This window comes from Neoarius graeffei, chromosome 23 (assembly GCF_027579695.1).
Source record: "Neoarius graeffei isolate fNeoGra1 chromosome 23, fNeoGra1.pri, whole genome shotgun sequence".
NCBI lineage: Eukaryota > Metazoa > Chordata > Actinopteri > Siluriformes > Ariidae > Neoarius > Neoarius graeffei.
Window position 1 is genome coordinate 19,394,300 of NC_083591.1, and position 20,666 is coordinate 19,414,965.

Consider the following 20,666-nt stretch of genomic DNA (forward strand, 5'->3'; position numbering starts at 1 on the left):
AAGGCATCAAATACGGCATGTTTTACAAGAGATGGAAATGCTGTTTTAAGGCATACAGTCTACTAGCAGACAAACTAGCAAAACCTCATTTCATTGCCAAATACCAGAGTGGATATTTGAAGGAAAATTGGTCAGCGGATGAATGTATTATGCTTTTGGATTTTGCCGAAAATTATTCATTCATTCTGTGTACAGGATTCTGCCCAGGGATACCACTGGGATAACAACCAAAGCACTCTTCATCCATTTGCAGTGTACATTAGAGCAAAGAACGAAGACGATACAAAAGTAACAAAATGCATCTCTATCTGCATAATAAGTGACTGCCTTAAGTATGATAGTGGCTGTGCATGCATTCTTAAAGGTTTTACTATATGTATGCCATTTACATCCCCAGCTGAAAAAGGTAATTTACTTCAGTGACTGATCAGCAGCCCAATACAAAAACTATATTTAAAAAAAAAAAAATTCACAAATCTAATAAAGCATGCCAACGATTTTGGACTTTTGGCAGAATGGCATTTCTTTGCCACTTCTCATGGTAAATCACCCTGTGATGGTATTGGAGGCACTGTAAAGCGGTCAGCGGCTTGAGCTAGCTTACAGGCAGTCATGAGTGATCACATACTAACCCCATCTGATCTGTTTTTGTGGGCAGAAAAACACATCAAGAACATCCATTTCATCTGGGTTGGTACTGGGGAAGTTATCGAGCGTGGAAAAGCATTGGAGACAAGATTTTCAAGGTCAGCTACTATTCCTGGATCAGGAGACAGCCACTCATTCGTTCCAATCATGTCCAACCAGCTGCAGATCAGCAGGGTGTCAGGTGGTCCTAGCTTCATTCTGGATAGGAGTGGGAATCAGCCACAAGTAATGCATAAAACCCCTGTTAAATCAGCAGTCTCTCTGGCAGATACAATTCCTGGTAAACATGTTATGTTTCTATGACAGACAGACAGTGGTGGATAGGCAACATTTGTGCATTATCAGAGGAGGAAAGAGTTCAAGTAACATTTATGCATCCTCATGGTCCCTCTCAGACTTGCAGCTGGCCCAGGAGAGAGGACAACTGTTGGGTCCCTCTGGTGCATGTCATGAAAATCATTGATGCCCCACTTACATCAACTGGCAGGCAGTATAATCTTCCATCTGATGTGGAAAAGCAAATCGATACACTGTTTAAGCTCTTCAAATAAAGTATTTTTAAGGTTATTTTTCCTACACTGTAGGTTTGTAATTGTATTGTAATATACCTTAAACCAGCATTTCCGTCTATCGTAAAACATGCCATACTTGATACCTTAATATTTATAGTTTGGTTTAGGGTACCAGCTTCATATTTTGTGTATTTGCTAATCAAAACAAGCTCTTTCCAGTGGTATAATTGTTTTTTATGGTAGACCTTATCATACATTAGTAATATACATTTGAATTAAATTTGATTTTTTTTTTATTTTTAAAGCCTAATAAATCACAGTTTGATTTCTTTTGAACACATACCTAGTTGCCTCAAGAGTACTAAACACGAGTAATAAATAAGAGAATTTGAAAGATCTGGTGTGCTTTTTATGTGGAGACATGGGGTGTCAAAGTTGCTCCAAAGCATGATAGAAGGCTTTTTTTTTTTTTTTTTTTTAATGATTTTCAGCAAGCCATAACCTGGCAAATATTGAACTGTGAACTTTCTATTTTAGTATTTAAAGGCGGCTGGCATTGAAGAACAATCCTTGAAAATTTCATGTAGCCTGCATGAATAGTTTAAAAGTAATGACTTATGGAAGTTAGGTCTGTTTTCTGTAGCACGCATTTCAACAGTGAAATTGGGGCCACGCCCCTTTAAAAAAAAAAAAAAGCCCCTATATCTCAGAAACTAATGAAGGTACAAGCCTAAAATTTTGTACACTATTTATTGGGTACACTGACAATATTTCCAGAAAATATGAAGCAAATCTGAGATGGTCAGGGGCAAACATTTTTCTAAATCTGGTAATTTGGGGCAGAATTACCCAGAAGGAAAACAACTTCTCTCAAGACACTTCAGAACAAAACTACTATAATTCAGTGCACGCTTGGATACAATAATCCAGCCATTCATCATGCAGAAATCCAGTGCTTTCAATCTGAATCAGATTTACCGCGGACCAGGGCCCTGTTCTTCAGACAGGGATTATTGAATTTGCTGGATTGGATTCTTGACCATTTCCTTTCCCAAGGTGAGTCTGTACAATTATTCGCAAGCCCGAATGTGCTCAGGAGCAGGCTTTATTCATTTATAGCTCAATGTTGTTGAATTTTCAAAACTAATTAGTCAGATGTTGTTTCAGTTTCTTTAACAGCAGCTCTGACAGTAGTTCTGCCTAAAAGCCAAAATCTGGTTTATATTAACACGCTTATTCTAATACTTTGTTTCTATTGCAGCAGCTACTTAATGGGTTTTACTGTAGATGTGCCACATATAATACACACATCTGGCTTCTCAGTAATACAACAATCAATATTTTAAAATTTTAGTTCTGTTATCACATATTACTAACTTTTTCATAGACACCACACTGTTAAAGCTCCGATAGCCTTTCAATTTCATAAAATCGGTGAAATTTGGTCATTGTGATTCAGTAATGTCTCACAAAATATCAAGCCATTCTGTAGCTGGGAAGTTATTTAATTTGAGGGGATTCCCTAGCAAATTATGTGCATGAAATCACTTCCTTTGCACAGTCAAGCAGACAGGAAGTCCACGTGCAGGTTTACTTTTGACCATGCACTGACAGTTCCATCGTTTTGTCGCTAAATGAACAGCTGATCACACCGAGGTGCTAGCTGATACCTTCATTTATTAGTTTGGTTCTGCATTTCCTTTCCTTTGCAACATAATGTCTTTTCTTCTCACTCTGTTACTGTCTTTCATATTTCATTCACGTCCTCCATTTTCCTCTCCTGTTTCAAATTTGTATCCCACAATGTTTTGCGTGACCAGGGAAAGCCCACCATGGGATGCATGATATACAACCCCAATTCCAAAAAAGTTGGAACAAAGTACAAATTGTAAATAAAAACGGAATGCAGTAATTTACATATCTCAAAAACTGATATTGTATTCACAATAGAACATATATCAAATGTCAAAAGTGAGACATTTTGAAATTTCATGACAGCAACACATCTCAAAAAAGTTGGGACAGGGGTAATAAGAGGCTGGAAAAGTTAAAAGGTACAAAAACGGAACAGCTGGAGGACCAAATTGCAACTCATTAGGTCAACTGGCAATAGGTCATTAACATGACTGGGTATAAAAAGAGCATCTTGGAGTGGCAGCGGCTCTCAGAAGTAAAGATGGGAAGAGGCTCACCAATCCCCCTAATTCTGCGCTGACAAATAGTGGAGCAATATCAGAAAGGAGTTCGACAGTGTGAAATTGCAAAGAGTTTGAACATATCATCAAAAGATTCAGAGAATCTGGAAGAATCTCTGTGCATAAGGGTCAAGGCCGGAAAACCATACTGGGTGCCTGTGGTCTTCAGGCCCTTAGGCGGCACCACATCACATACAGGCATGCTTCTGTATTGGAAATCACAAAATGGGCTCAGGAATATTTCCAGAGAACATTATCTGTGAACACAATTCACCGTGCCATCCGCCGTTGCCAGCTAAAACTCTATAGTTCAAAGAAGAAGCCGTATCTAAACGTGATCAAGAAGCGCAGACGTTTTCTCTGGGCCAAGGCTCATTTAAAATGGACTGTGGCAAAGTGGAAAACTGTTCTGTGGTCAGACGAATCAAAATTTGAAGTTCTTTATGGAAATCAGGGACACCGTGTCATTTGGACTAAAGAGAAGAAGGACGACCTGAGTTGCTATCAGTGCTCAGTTCAGAAGCCTGCATCTCTGATGGTATGGGGTTGCATTAGTGCGTGTGGCATGGGCAGCTTACACATCTGGAAAGACACCATCAATGCTGAAAGGTATATCCAGGTTCTAGAGCAACATATGCTCCCATCCAGATGACGTCTCTTTCAGGGAAGACCTTGCATTTTCCAACATGACAATGCCAAACCACATACTGCATCAATTACAGCATCATGGCTGCATAGAAGAAGGGTCCGGGTACTGAACTGGCCAGCCTGAAGTCCAGATCTTTCACCCATAGAAAACATTTGGTACATCATAAAACGGAAGATACGACAAAAAAGACCTAAGACAGTTGAGCAAATAGAATCCTACATTAGACAAGAATGGATTAACATTCCTATCCCTAAACTTGAGCAACTTGTCTCCTCAGTCCCCAGATGTTTACAGACTGTTATAAAGAGAAAAGGGGATGTCTCACAGTGGTAAACATGGCCTTGTCCCAACTTTGAGATGTGTTGTCATGAAATTTAAAATCACCTAATTTTTCTCTTTAAATGATACATTTTCTCAGTTTAAACATTTGATATGTCGTCTATGTTCTTTTCTGAATAAAATATGGAATTTTGAAACTTCCACATCATTGCATTCCGTTTTTATTTACAATTTGTACTTTTTTCCTAACTTTTTTGGAATCGGGGTTGTAGTATCCTGAATTGGGTCCTGGTGGAGCAGGAAAAAATAGAGAATTTAGGGCCACATAGAGAAATTCATTAATTGTTCTATTAAAAAATAAATTGGACTTCAGTAGCTTTCGGTCCACTAAAAAATAATTGGGTGTTGGGGAAAATTTATGACCGACACATGAAAACACTGAAAGGCAGTCTACCTTTAAATATAACTATAAATATCAAATTCTAATCATTGGTTAAATACTGTGGTATAAGAAGAATACCACTCTGAAGTGTGTTTAATCGGCTTCAGGTTGGGAACTGTAATTCCACTTATCCAGCTCTGACTACTTTCCTATAAGAGCCAGCCCATTGTGTATGTTTTTGATTGACAGTGCAACAATAAACAAAAACGTTAGCACAACTGTGCATGACTGAAGTAACAATGTTGTGCATACAGGTGTAACCATACACTCTGGTCACATTGTGATTCAATTCACAAGACTGGCTCCACAATTTTTCAATTCAGTTTTCAGAATATTTGAAGCAAAATTTGAATGGAAAGGGAAGGAAAAAAAAAACCCCAAAACTAAAAAACCGTTACAAACCGAGATTTAATATTGGATACAAAATGTACAACAAGTTCACCATAAGTTATCAATAAATGAACAAATTTCTCCCCAAAATTTTGTTCAAAGTATCCGGACTTGGGGACTCTGAAAGCGACTGCCTAAATCATAGCTGGCTCTGTAGCAGAAAAAGAGCTCCAAAGTCAGCTAAAATGGCAGTTTTCCTGTCCTGTTCGAAGCTACTTTTTAACCATTAGTAAAGCAAAATCATGCAACATACCACATGTTGCAGTCCTGAGCTAGCGGACTTCATGAGTACAGATCTCACAAGCTCTCCACGAAGGAAGGTCATCACATGACCAACATGCTCTTTATACATTAAGAACTCTGTGGGATGTGCACAGATTTCCACAGTATAAATGACATTTCTCTGATGCTCATCACGTTTGCATTGCTATACCTCGAAAGCCTGTGTTTTCAGGCTCCTGTACAGTTAAGATTAGTCAATCACGAGCTCACTGATCCTGGTTTTGAATCTCGTTATATCCACCTTTTCCTGGCATCAAAGGATTGCAGGTTGTCAACACAGCTACACCTCACTAATCCAGCTCTCAGACATGTCTGAAAAAACAAGTTACCACATACAATTATAGTGATTAGTAATCTGGCATATCATCTCATGTTGGATTTGTGGAGTATGGGCCCAGGAGTTTGAACACACCCACACTGTAAAAGAAGAATAAACAGACAAAACGCATCACGGCTGATTCAGTCAGGTCTGACTTGTTCTGTTTGAGACACACTCCCTTTGTTTAATCACAAGGCAAAAAAACAAAAAAAAAAAGCTAAACCCAGTTTCCCACAGTTAGAAACGGTGCTAAAGCCCAGACAGAGAATACACAGATAAACTGGTGCTCTGATCTGCCACAAGTAAACTCAGCTGTCCTTTTAAAAGCGTTGGACACACCCAGTTCACCTTCTCCTCATGAGTTAATTTCACTTTTAATGCCGTGTTTGTCAGACTTGGATCAACACTCCTGGCCTCATCTGAAAGTTTTTTGCCTCCCTTTCCCTGAGGCTTCGACTTCCTGTTTTTGGGCTTCCTGCGTTGGACCTTGATCTCCCCTGCCACAACAGGCTCCTGGCTTATATCCCACAATGCCACGACTCCGTCATTCCCTCCGGTGGCCAGCCAGTAAGGATGAGGCATGAAATTGAGGAAGTGGGCCTGAGCAGCACCTTCACTGTGAGCCTTCATCGCCCCCTGCTGTTCGAGTCTGGAGCCAGCACCCACACGAGCCAGGTGCACGTGCCCATCCTCTGCAGCACAAGCCACAACGTTTCCACACGATGCAACACTGACGCAGTGAGCCAGAGGTGGGTTAAAGAGCTGACCTGGTCGTTGCTGGGAGCTCTTGTCCTCCTCTGGGGCTTCCTGTAAACTGCAAGTCCACATTGGCCGAGCTTTCTGCAGGTTCCACAGCATCAGCTGGACAACAAGACAGAAATATGAGTATCTGTGCTAAAAAAACCACTGTATTGCTGGATTTCAGTCATGTGACTTGTCTTAGCAGTTTTACCATAAGCGAAATGGCCGGTGGTCTAAACGGCTGCCATAGTGCCTAACTAGCGATAACAGAGTATGCTTGTAATCTAGAAGCCACTGCTCATTTTAGATATATTCAGAAGATTGCTATGTGCAATGGAATAGACCCCTACTCTTCGGTCGAGTTCCCCGACATCTTGAACTATCTGGTGTTGCAGACACCTTCTACACCACAAAACAGATGAAAGTGTGGAAGAGTATGGAGGCTTACAACTTTTTTGTATGTGGCTGGGTAAAGGACCTCGGTATCAAGTTGCTGCCGAATGAATCCTGTATTGTTTTTGCCTGTGTAAGTATGTTTTTAAGCTTTTCGTTCGTGTCTTTACAACGAAGCACTGCAAGTTGAAGTGTAAACAATAGTTTGCTTGATTCTCACTTGTGTTGGCTTTTATCTCTCAAGTAAATCATTCACAAAGATCATCAGAAACCCCTTTCAAGACCTGGATCTTAGTTAAACAAAACAGAAGTGATCACGGCGCATTGTAACTGTATGGCTGGGTAAGAATTTTGTCACGACCTTCATGCATATGGACTTTGAGGAGTGAGGAGTAAACAAAGAAACAGCTGGGGACTTTAGCGCCTCGTGACTAAAAAAAGTACCGTAAAATAACGACACATAGCAAGAAAAGTACTTGGAAAATACTAACGACATAGCCGAGAGGGATATACAAACCTTTCACGAAGTGATCACTGCAAACTTGAGCGTGCCTTGACTCAGCTCCCTACAATTTCAGTGAGAGGTTCAAAAGCCACCTTTCTTGACGTCTTTTTGTGAAATCCTGTGTTCGTTCACCTTTTAATAGTTCACTGGGAACCCTGAAGAAACTTTCCAGTTTCACGGTTCGATCGATTTGAACAACCTAAAAAAAACCAATGCAAGTATAAGGCATTTTTCATGCGAGCAATGCATGTTCTCCATACAAACACTTGTCAGCTGAGCTTTGGTAGACCACCAGCCAAAGTTTTGAATAACTAATGAGGCAGATGTGACGTCACGTGAAACCCAGCAATTTGGACAGATCATAGCATTTCCATCTCGCACCAAAGGTAAATAAGTCAAATAAATTTAATACCAGTTACGCCCGAATGTATGTAAAATTTTGGTCTTACGCTGCGAAAAGTCATGTACACCACTAGAGGGCGACACAACTGCAGTGATGCTTTTATTTCCAACTGTTCTGAATGACTGTTACGTTAATGTTCATTTCAAACTTGTAAAGTTTAAAACACAGGTTTTTAGATGTGTGTGTGTGTGTGTATATATATATATATATATATATATATATATATATATACATACACACACATACACATATATATACACACACATACACACAATATAGTTAACATTATTTTTATATATATATATATATATATATATATACACACACACACACACTATATATATATATATATATATATATATATATATATATATATATATATAATGTGCACTATATTGTGTGTGTGTATATATATATATACACACACAATATAGTGCACATTTATATATATATATATATATATATATATATATATATATATATACACACACACACACACACACACACACACACATACAATATAGTGCACATTATTTTTATATATATATGCATGCACTATATTATTTTACTCTGCCTCTTTTTCTCTTCATAAATCATCCATTTTTAATACCTTCAGGCAAGAACTTAAAAGAAGGAATTCCAGGACAGAAATGGATGCAGCTAAACGAAGCACAGCCGCAGGGAGATAAGGGTTTCAATCTCCTAATATGATTATATAAAGTGGTAGGACCAACACTGGTTGGTAGGACTTCCAATTTTGGCAATCAGCCTGGCCACTTTGAAGTTTTGTGACCTATAGTCCTTTAAAAAAAAAAAAGCATCAAAACTGGCTCCAACTCTTGAAAGCATCGTCCTCTGTGAATGCTTCCAGTAAAATGTTTCACAAGAAGTTACACAATACACTCACCGGCCACTTTATAAGGAACACCCATACATCCACCTGCTGTTCTGTTTGATGCAGTTCTCTAATAAGCCAATCCCTTGACAGCAGCACGATGCATAAAAATCATGCAGACACAAACCAAGAGCTTCAGTTAATGTTCACAATGTTCAAACATCAGAATGGGAAAAATTGTGATCTCATAGTGAAGTGTTACTTTCTATCACTGTGGCATGGGTGTTGGTTTGAGCCAGAGGAGTATTTTTGGTTTGAGTATTTCAGAAACTGCTGAGCTTCTGGGGTTTTCACACACACAACAGTCTCTAGAGTTTACACAGATAGAATGGTGCGAAAAACAAAAAAACACTGAGTGAGTGAACAAGCAACAGTTCAGTGGGTGGAAACAAATGCCTTGTTCATAAGACTGGTCAGAGGAAAATGGCGAGATTGGTTCAAGATGACAGGAAGGACTCATATAGCAACTCATAAAAATCACTCTACAACTGTGGTGAGCAGAAAAGCATCTCCGCATACAATAGCAGACCACATTGGGTTCAAGAACAAGTTCCTATTAAAGTGGCCAGTGAGTGTATTATCCCGTTTACTTTTATTGTTCATTTTAAAATATTTTAAACGGGCTGAACAAATGATAAATTTATCAGCTAGCTTACCAGGTAAGTGAAATGTCCTTGTCCTTACCCAGTCCCATGTTATACTTGTCCAATTAATAAGGCTTAAAATGTAATTTAACTCAAAAGTGGAATCAAATCCATCAGCCTGTCCTGATCACGTTCCTGGTGATGAAGCACCATGTTTGTTGCCTTTATAAAAGTCTGACAGGAAGTCAAAAATTGTGTTGTGCTAGTTATCAGTGTTATTGAAGCATTTTTGTGCTGTGCTGCACTACAGTCACTTTTTCCATGCCCCTTCATTTCCTTGATTATGGAAATATTGTCTTGCATCTGGGGGCAGCACGGTGGTGTAGTGGTTAGCACTGTTGCCTCACAGCAAAAAGGTCCTGGGTTCGAGCCCAGCGGCCAGCGAGGGCCTTTCTGTGTGGAGTTTGCATGTTCTCCCTGTGTCTGTGTGGGTTTCCTCCGGGTGCTCCGGTTTCCCCCACAGTCCAAAGACATGCAGATTAGGTTAACTGGTGGCTCTAAATTGACTGGAGGTGTGAGTGTGAATGGTTGTTAGTCTCTGTGTCAGCCCTGCGATGACCTGGTGACTTGTCCAGGGTGTACCCCGCCTCAGCTGGGATAGGCTCCAGTTTGCCTGCGACCCTGTAGAACAGGATAAGTGGTGACAGATAATGGATGGATGGATGTCTTGCATCTGTTCAAGATAATTAATATGCCAAGGAAAAACAGTCCCTACTAACAAGCAAAGCATGTACTGCATGACGTAATCACAGAATCTGCTTATCCTGGCCTAGCGATTCTCATTTTCTCTGATGTAAATTCAGTGTCTCTCACCTGCATGTCCAGCCCTGCAGACACAAGGCTCTGAGGTCTCTGGGGCCGGAATGCCACGGAAGAGCAAATATTGGTGTGTTTGCGCAGCGTGCGGTTCACTTTTCCCGTCTGCAGGTCCACCACCCTCACAGCCCCAGAATCATCAGCCAGTGCCAGTGAGGCACCTGTTTCACTCACTGAAAGCGAGTTAATCTCATCCTCGCCGACGTCCTTGAATTCCTCCACTGGCTTCTTCAGACTGCGTGAGTCCAGGATGCTCACCGTCTCACCATGAGACACATACAACAGCCCTGGTGCTGTGCTGGAGAAAACCGTACATGTGACATCTTCCCGAGAGCTCAAATGCAGCTGAGAGAGAGGCGTCCCTTCCTGAGTCCACACCGTCACCTCACCTCCTTCGGCCCCCGAGGCTAGAAATCCGTCAGCTCCTGGGGCAGCGCCGATGCACAGCACCGGGGCAGTGTGGCTTCCAGCCCAGTGCTGTGCCATGCTGCTTTCTAACCTGTACTGAGAAACAGCATCCTTACAAATGTAACAAAAGATGCATATTAAAGTCCTAACACTGAAATATAATGCAATATGAATGTTGACTTTTATTTCAGTTTCAGATCTGACTATTTTAGAGTTTCGCATATTTCTGGCAGTATTGTTTATACACTTTGTTCTCCACCATTTTTGAATTATGGATTACACTGATACCCTTTCAATTTTTCTATATCCTTCTCATGTTCAGTCTAAGGTCACGATAAGCTATTATAGGTCACATGGTACACGTGACAGCTCTGTACAAACATGAGCACTTGAGTCTGTTTTTAAATGAGAGTTTGTCATCAGAAACCACTACTAAATGAACTTATAATTCAGTCTTGTTGATAAAGTATAAAAGGCTAAAACTGCGGATGTAGCTCTTCCCGTGTGTTTTGAAAGGTCTGAGAAAATTCACCCGCGTACAAGAAAGTCATGTTGCTAATAAAATAACACATCGTAAAACTGAAAAAAAACACAATTCCCTTGATCGTTATAGCTCGATTTTAATATTAAAATTGAAAGAAATATTTACTTAAACGAAGCTACCCATTTGTTTTAAGCCAATTTATTAGACTATCGAATAACACAAGAGCGAGCAAAAAAGAAAAATTGTTTCAACACCTATTTCAAAACGAATTTACCTGAAATCAGTGGATGTATCAATGCAAGGAAATTTTTACTTTTTCACCTAAAACATTACGATAACAAAAATATTACTCAAACATAAACACAATATGTTCAGCACTTCTTTCGCACGTGCTGCAAAAAATGAATAATTGCGTCGCGCTTTGATGACGCACACACCATCAACAGGGCGGACGTAACCGGATAACGTAATAAAAAAAAAAAAAACGGATAACGCAATTATTTCGTTTAAAGCACGGGTGTTAGCAAACATTTTGCAAACAGGGACATTTTTAAGGGCAGAAGTAGACATACATACGTATGTGTTTCCAAAGTAGAGCTGATTTTGCGGATTCGCCAATACACAGGTTTAACGCATGCACACTACTACTACTGGCTCTGCGGATTACTGTCCGCTCAGTTTCGCACACACGCGGTCACCGGACTGTGCGCATGACGAAATTGCGTATGCGGAAGTAAACTTGAACCTGAACTGTAAAATAAACCTCACTGATTCTCTTTGTGAAGATTCGTTTTTAAGCAAACATAATTCTACTTAGCAAATATGAGACTCGTTATTTAAGTGTGGCCAGTCATATTTCGGCTGTTTATTGGAGCCAAACATTATTCCTGAACATTCCACTGACAGAATATATTAGGTCCAAGCTGAGAGTCTGGATTAAGCCCATTCAGTTACATTCAAGTGACCAGTCAAAAAGGATAACCATAAAAACTCAATAATACGATAACTTTGGTCATAGTAGTTGTGACTAATATCGCCGACTTAGGGTGACCAGATTTCCCGAGTCTAAAACCGGGACACTTTGCGCGTGACCGTGATACTCTTCTTCTTCTTTAGGTTTTATGGCGGTTGGCAAACTAACGTTAATGGTGCATTACCGCCACCAGCTGGACTGGGGTATGAATCTGAAGTCTAACCCTAACAAGGAAATACTAAATAATATGAGGAAAAAGGAAAAAAAATTAAATTGTTCTTCTAAATTCTATGAAACAGTCCTGTGTTCTTCAGGAATCTAAAAACAAAATTTAAACAAACCTCTCCAGTACTCCTTTGTAAAATATCTTGCAAATTAAATTGAATCTTCTCTCTCTCTAACTGTTCTATTAGACTTTGCCTGTTTTCCTGGTACCTTGGGCATTGTATAAAAACATGATCTACAGTTTCTGGATAACCACAGTAAACACAATTACCATCAGCATGTTTCTGTATTCGATGTAGATTACTATTCAAACTGGTATGTCCAAATCTCATCCTTGAAAATACATTCTCCTCTCTCCTGCTCCTGCTCGTAGGCCTAAGTACTCCTACTTTTTTGTGAATGTTATAAAACTGTCTGCCAGTCAGCCCATCCTCCCACAACATTTGCCACTCTCCTTTTACTTTGCGTTTCACCATACTTTTCACTTCTGCTTTACTGACGTTTACTGCCATATCTATGCTTGGATGTTCAGTCGCTTTTTTTGCACACTTGTCAGCCATTTCATTCCCCAAGACTCCTATATGAGCTGGCACCCACACAAAGGTAATGCCAACCCCTGACTTCATTAGATTACTTGCAAGAAGTACTATTTCCAGGACAATATCTTGCCTGGTTTCTGATTGTCCAGTTTTGATGGTGATCAGCGCTGAACTGGAGTCTGACGCCACCACTACCTTCCTTGGTCTTTTCTCCTCCACCCACTGTAAAGCCAGCCACACAGCTATCAATTCCCCTGAGTATACTGCATCAAGAATCATCAGTGATTCTTTTCCCTTCTACATGTTTCAATGTAGGAATGACATATCCCACCCCAACTCTACTATCTGTTTGTTTCGATGCATCTGTGAATATTTTCAGACAATCTTCATACCTCTCCATTAGATAACTCTGCACCCAGTATTTGTCAAAATCATCTTGGTTCTTATTTTCCAGTATACCCAAGTCAACATCAAGTTCTTCAAAAGTCCATGGCGGAACAGCAGGAAGTGGTATTGCAGGACTTAATTTTAGTTCTGAGAGGCCCATTTTTGTCACTGTATCCTTAATGCTCCAACCAAAGCTCCCTATCTTAGTGCTTCGCCGCTCCTGACATTGCTGCAAAACTGCCTGACTCATGTGATTAGCACAATGCCCCCTCAAGTTTACCCAATATACAACAGCTAGCTGTTCTCTTCTGAGACACAAAGGTGCTTCCCCCATTTCCACCTGGATGGCTGCAACTGGCATGGTTCTGATAGCTCCACACTGCTGTGGAGATTCTTAATGCCTGATGCTGTATAACATCAAGTTTTTTCAATAATGTTTTGGATGCAGACCCATAAACCATACTCCCATAATCAAAAATAGATATGATTAAACCAATATATATAGTTCTCAGCGCAGGCCTACTTGCTCCCCATTCCGTTCCACACAAACATCTCATCACATTTAGCACTTTTTTGCTTCTATCCACTATTGTTTGGATATGTTGAATCCATGTAAGCTTTTGATCAAACCAAATACCCAAGTATTTGAATGAATTTACTCTTTCCAGCTCCCTTCCAGAAATTTTAACAGGAATATCCTTGATACGATTCTTTCTTGAGAAGATCATTATTTTGGTTTTGTCAATGGAGATTCTGAATCCCCACTGGGTAGCCCAGTCATCTACTAGTTGCACTGCTTGTTGGATCTTGCTCGTCACAAAATCCACATTTCTCCCTCTCTTCCATAAGGCGCCATCATCTGCAAATAATGCAACTTCAACAAAACCCTCCACATCTTTGAAAATACCATTAATCATTAATGAGAACAATAATGGGCTAATAATGCTCCCTTGTGGAATTCCATTCTCTGTAGTATATTGCTTACTCATTACCCCATTTATCCTCACCATTATTCTCCTGTCAGTCAGAAACTCCTTAACCCATGCATGCACTCTGCCCCTGAGCCCCATTTGGTGCAGTTTAATCAGTAGTCCGTCCTTCCACATTAAATCATATGCCTTTTCGAGATCAAAAAAGACAGCCACTACGGATTCCTTATTCACCTGTGCTCTCCTCACAGCATCCTCCAGCATGATTAGAGGATCTACAGTGCTCCTAGCCCTTCTAAAACCACTCTGATAGTGTTTGAGTAAGCCTGCAGATTCAACAATGTATGTTAGTCTATCATTAACCATTCTCTCCATAGTCTTTCCCATTTGAGAGGTAAGGGCTATGGGTCTATAATTACTTGGAATCTGCGGGTCCTTGCCAGGTTTCTTGATGGGGACAATTATGGATTCCTTCCATCCTTTTGGAATTCTTCCTTCTTCCCAAACCTTATTATACAGAGAGAGAAGTATTTCCTTCCCTTTGCCAGATAGATTCTCCAGCATAGCATAGCAAATCCTGTCACCTCCAGGAGAAGATTTGCCCAACTTCCTAAGTGCATTATTCAGCTCTGTCATCGTAAATAACATATCCAGCTCCTGCTCAAGTATACCTACACTCTCTGTATTAATTTGGAATTTCCTCACTGTTTCAGCTCTTGCTGCCTTTTCCCTTGGGCTAGGCTCAGTGTCTTAGCTATTACCTCTGCTTTACCACTACTAGTAATGACAATATTTTGACCATCCATCAGCCCAGGATAGCCATATTCTTTCCCACTCCCTTTCATTTTCCTTATCATGCCCCAAACTTTCTCCACTGGGGTGTCACGGCCCACTGAATCACAAAATTGTCTCCAGTATTCCCTCTTGGCCGTTCTTACAGTCCTCCTCACAGTTGCTTGCGCTTTTTTATACTCAATTAAGTCCTGAAAATTATGCGTTCTTTTCAGTACCTTAAATGCTTTGTTTCGTCCTTTTACTACTTGCCTGCACTCATTATTCCACCAAGGAACTATCCTAGTTCTCTAGGCTTAGTCCTTGGAATGGTGGACACTGCAGCACTAAGTATACCAGCAGTAATGTTCAAGCTTAGTGTTTCAACATCTGTGCTTATATCTATATCTGCCAGCATATCATCACTAACCTCTCTAAATTTCTCCCACTCAGCTTTCTGCAAGACCCATTTTTCAGCTAAAGTTTCTCGCTCAACTGCCACTTCAATACCTATTTGAATCCGTATCGGGAAATGATCACTGCCCACAGTACTATCCTTCAGTACCTCCCATTCTCCCATTCACACTTTTCTGCCAACGTTGCTGTGGCTAACGTGAGGTCAATCGCTGACTCTGATCCTCTTGCCATATCATATCTAGTCCCTGACCCATCATTTAAGCAAACTACCCCTTCCCCATCCATAAATTCTAACAGTACATCCCCATTTCCATCGGTCCTATCTCCCCACAGTATACTATGGGCGTTAAAGTCGCCACACCACATTACTCTGCCTTTTGTGCCCTCCCAAATTTCTCCCAACTGGCCCAAAAACAACTGCCTACAGGGGTTGTAGAAATTTATAATCATACCCGTCCAGACCTCTAATACTAAATATTCCAACTCCTTCCCCTTTTGATTTCCCTAAATTGGATACCTTTTTGTACTAATGTTACAATTCCCCCGCCCCTGCCATTTTCCCTATCTCTCCTAACTCTCCTATCCTTTGATACTAAAATCCAATTTTGGGATTAGCCAGGTTTCCTGAATGCATATGACACCAGGTTTGATACTCATACAGTCAACATAATTTTTAAATTCTTGACCATTTGCTATCAAGCTCCTGGCATTCCACTGCAATATGGTCAATCCCATTATCCAGATCCACCACGACATCCTTGATATTGACTAATGCTTTCAGCCAGGTTCAGGGCGTCCCTGATTGATTCCCATTGCATATCTTCTTTAATATTCAAAAACCTCTTGGCTGCTTTGACAATGATTTGTAGTTTTTCAGTGCGGCTGTCAACTTGCGCAGTGCAGTTGATAACTGTAGCTACAAACAAAACAAAGTCACTCTTGGAAACAATCATTGTATCTTCAGTAATGACCTCACACTTTTCGCACTGTTTCCTCTCTCTGACTTCTGGTGTGTTTGAATTAGTTACCACCCTTTTCACCGACTTCGTTGCTTCTGCGTATGTCAATCCTTGAGTAGCTTTAACCCGCTGCACCTGCATCCTTTTGCTCACTTCACAGCCTTTATATGCAGAACTGTGTTCTCCCCCACAATTACAGCATTTCAATTTAGCATCCTTATCACATTGTCCATATTCGTGTCCCTCACTGTACTGCATCTTTGTTTACTCTTGCAGACGGCTGCTACATGGCCAAATCTTTGGCATTTATAGCACCTAAGCGGAGTGGGAACGTATAGCCTCACATCATAGCTCATATATCCCAACAGCACTCTTCTGGGAAGTTCAGGTTCATCAAATGCAAGCATAATGGAAAGGCTGTCGGTTAACACCCCATCACGTTTGGTTTTCAGTCTCTTTGCTTCTTTCACCCTAACATTGGTGATACTTTCTTTAACAACATCTACCGATTCAGATAGTGGAATGCCAGAGATCACCCCTCTCACCAGTCTCCTGTCATACGCCACTGTGCATTTGACTTCAAAGCCATTTAATTTGTTTACCTTAATTGCGCGCTTTTGCTGTTCCTCATCCTTGCACTTCATCAACAGTCCACTTCTAAGCTTTTTGGCACTCACCTCACCAAACGCCTTCTGTAATGCCACCGTTAGCAGAGCCGGGCTCCAGTCATCGAAGTTCGTCCCTTATTTTAGCAGTTACACCAAAACTTTATACTCGACTTCTTTCCTCTCAACTCTTGCTTTTTTTCCTTCCTCACAATAACTATCCTCCGTACAACTTGGGTTTTTTCGTTTGTGATTTCCCCTCGCCGCAAGCCCTACTTCATCCAAAGAAAGCACACTACCTGTTTCACCACTCCTACCTGACTCATCCATTCCCTCACCCTCACTTCCTAGTACATCACTACCTAACTCCAGACCATTCCCAGCCCAGCTGTCACCAACCGCCTCACGGTTTGAATTCAGACCGCGTTTGCTTCTTCTTCGTCGCTTTGCCAGACTCTCCTCTTAGCTCCGTCCTCCACAGCCCTCTCCTCAATTCGCTCAACATGCTCCAGTCTCCCAAGTTTCCCTCCCCGACCGTGATATTCGTGCACGCACACGCGTTTTGATGTAAACATGCGCCGGCTCAAACCATGGATCAGACAGGTGCTTTTATCATTTTGTAGAAGCTCACTTTTATCAACATTTCAGAGAATAATCAAGTATTTTCTTGTTATCTACATGTACTTCTATCACAATTCAGTTAAAATAAGAAAATCAGACAATAGATGTGATGATGGGGAATAGGCCAATAGCCTAAATGTCAACTGATTTATTTCACCTTTGTGAAAACGCCAAGAATTGCTTGCATATTAACATCAACATTTTATGCGGTGAACTTTTTTTTTAAACAATAGGCTATGCGTTGTAACAGGAACGAGCGCATGAGCCTATTCATTGTCACCTTCGAACCTTTACCTAAAATGCCTCTGTTTAATCTATTAACTATTTTGAAAACGTGAACCCTGAGTTGACAACAGCATCAAACAAGTCAAGACAATCCGTGATACAGATTAAAGACAGATGAAACAGATGAAAGACAACAAAAAATGTTTCAGAAACACACCCACCCCACCCTAAAGATGCCATTTTATTGCATATATTTACATGATGAGTGAATTTGCTCTAGTAGCGCTTTATTGCCGAGAGCCTGCTGTGAAACTGCGAGCAAGTATCGGCAAAATTGGCCCAGGTAATGAGCAAGGCTTTGAGAGTAGGCATGGTCATGCGATTCCTCTCATCAGTCCAGGTATTGCTCATGAGTGAAAATATTCGCTCAACTGGAGCATTGGTGCCAGGTAGGTGCATGGCAAACTGGCAAAGATGGTTGACATTGCTGTAAGGAATCTCCCTGAAGTGCGCCAACATCTCCGCCCAGCGCTCATCCGTTGACTTGCCATCAGCGCTCTTTAGCCGCACAGATGACGTCTCGTCAATGTGACATTGATGCAATCTTGACGACACGTACTGGAGGGACGATTCAACCTTATCCCACTGAGGGACAGTGTTGAGGAGAGTCCAGGAGAGGACCTCTATTTCCTTAAATGGAGCTCCCCATTCCTTCAAGTATGAAATGCAACACTCGTAAAAGGCGCAGACGGTGTAATACTGTCCGAAGACAGCGCGGAGCGCAGGTCCAGAGAGAAAACAGTTCTGTTCCTTTCACTTTTACAGCTCGTTAGCTGAAGATCTTCGGTGTCCTGTCGGTCGTCCGATGATCTGGAAGGAATCTTGTTTGTAGTTCGTCGATGTTGCGAAAAGGGATCCGGTCGCCTTTTCTCTTTAAAATACTGCGTGGGCTGCAGTAACTAACCGGTTCAGTTATTATTACAACTATGCGAAGATCAAATACATTGAACTTTGGCTAAAGGTCCGGTATCAATAGCTCGTTCTTTGTCCTTTGTTCTCCGGTAGCACAGATGTAACGACGTCTCTTTCACGCGTGGAAACCCACCGCCAGAGAGAAAGAATTTCGATTCCGCCGCGGGTTTAAAGCAGCCCCCCAATCGTGCAAAACCTTTTTTTTTTTTTGGTTTTTAGCCAAAGAGAAAATGATTTCTTTCATGCTCAGACAAAAAGGGACATAATATGGAAAGTATAAGCAGGTAAATTACAGCTCTCTGGACCTTTATCACATAAAGCATATATGTTGAAAAACTGGCATTTGTGGTGTTTTCTTTAATCAAGCCATGAATCAAGGCACACTATGTACACACAGACATCCGAGGGATCCTGGTAAACAGAAGCAGATGACTTCATCAACAGGCATAATTCAGAACATACAGTGCCTTAGAAAAAGTATTCATACCCCTTGAAGTTTTTCACATTTTTCCACCTTACAACCACGAACTTAAAAGATTTTTACTGAGATTTTATGTGATAGACCAACACAGAGTAGCACATAATTGTGAAGTGAAACGAAAATGATAAATGGTCTTCAAAATTTTAAACAAATAAAAATCTGAAAAATGTGGTGTGCATTAGTATTCAGCCCCCTGTACTTTGATACCTCTATATACAATCTAATGCAATCAATTGCCTTCAGAAGTCATCTAATTAGTTAACAGAGTCCTACTGTGTGTAATTTACTCTCAGCATAAATACACTTGTTCTGTGAAGGCCTCAGTTAGAGAAACAGCATCATGAAGACCAAATAACTCACCAGACAGGTAAAGTTCTGGAGAAGTTTAAAGCAGGGTTAGGTTATAAAAAAATATCCCAAGCTCTGAACATCTCAAGAAGCACTATTCAATCCATCGTTCAAAAATGGAAAAAGTATGGCACAACTGCAAACCTACGAAGACATGGCTGTCCACCTAAACTGACAGAGCGAGCAAGGAGAGCACTGGTCAAAGAAGCAGCCAAGAGGCCCATGATCACTCTGGAGGAGCTGCAGAAATCCACAGCTCAGGTGGGAGAATCTGTGCACAGGACAACTATAAGTTGTACACTCCATAAATCTGGCCTTTTTGGAAGAGTGGCAAGAAGAAAGCCATTGTTGAAAGACAGGCATAAGAAGTCCCGTTTGCAGTTTTCCAGAAGCCATGTAGGGGACACAGCAAACATGTGGAAGAAGGTGCTTTGGTCAGATGAAACCAAAGTTGAACTTTTTGGCCTAAATGCAAAGCGCTATGTGTGGCGGAAAACTATCACTGCTCATCACCCTGGACACACCATCCCCACTGTGAAACATGGTGGTGGCAGCATCATGCTATGGGGATGCTTCTCTTCAGCAGGGACAGGGAAGCTGGTCAGAGTTGATGGGAAGATGGATGGAGCTAAATACAGGGCAATCCTGGAAGAAAACCTATTGGAGGCTGCAAAAGACTTGATACTGGGAAGGAGATTCACCTTCCAGCAAGACAATGACCCTAAACATACAGCCAGAGCTGTATGGAATGGTTTAGATCAAAGAATATTCATGTGTTAGAATGGCCCAGTCAAAGTCCAGACCTAAATCCCATTGAGCATCTGTGGCAAGACTTGAAAATTGCTGTTGACAGACGCTCTCCATCCAATCTGGCTGAGCTTGAGCTATTTTGCAAAGAAGAATGGGCAAAAATTTCAGTGTCTAGATGTGCAAAGCTGGTAGAGACATACCACAAAAGACTTGTAGCTGTAATTGCAGCAAAAGGTGGTTCATCTATTGATGCAGGGGGGCTGAATACTAATGCACATAACATTTTTCAGATTTTTATTTGTTTAAAATTTTGAAGACCATTTATAATTTTTGTTTCACTTCACAATTATGTGCTACTCTGTGTTGGTCTATCACATAAAATCTCAATAAAAAACTTTTAAGTTCGTGGTTGTAAGGTGGAAAAATGTGAAAAAGTTCAAGGGGTATGAATACTTTTTC

The 20,666-nt window shown here is 40.8% G+C and overlaps 1 protein-coding gene across 6 annotated transcripts; it reads right to left on the reverse strand.

The window, feature by feature from the left end:
• Positions 1-5,114: 5,114 nt before the first annotated feature.
• Positions 5,115-12,096, reverse strand: LOC132871608 (WD repeat-containing protein 53-like). 6 transcript variants are annotated; one of them, XM_060905904.1, is made up of 3 exons: positions 11,582-12,096; positions 10,111-10,612; positions 5,115-6,577 (listed from the first exon to the last, which is right to left on the reverse strand). In XM_060905904.1, the coding sequence occupies exons 2-3, from the start codon at positions 10,597-10,599 to the stop codon at positions 5,966-5,968; spliced, it is 1,101 nt and encodes a 366-aa protein (XP_060761887.1). In that variant the 5' UTR covers positions 10,600-10,612; positions 11,582-12,096; the 3' UTR covers positions 5,115-5,965. The 6 variants fall into 6 exon arrangements, with proteins under 6 accessions (XP_060761887.1, XP_060761886.1, XP_060761883.1 ...); XM_060905903.1 differs by having other exon boundaries at positions 10,111-10,617; XM_060905900.1 differs by having other exon boundaries at positions 11,578-12,096.
• Between the last annotated feature and the right edge of the window lie 8,570 nt (positions 12,097-20,666).

Coding starts and splice junctions, on each gene's coding strand:
- LOC132871608 (XM_060905900.1), bottom strand. Junction 6,578..10,110: donor CTGCAGGGCTGGACATGCAG/GTGAGAGACACT, acceptor CTTGTTGTCCAG/CTGATGCTGTGGAACCTGCA.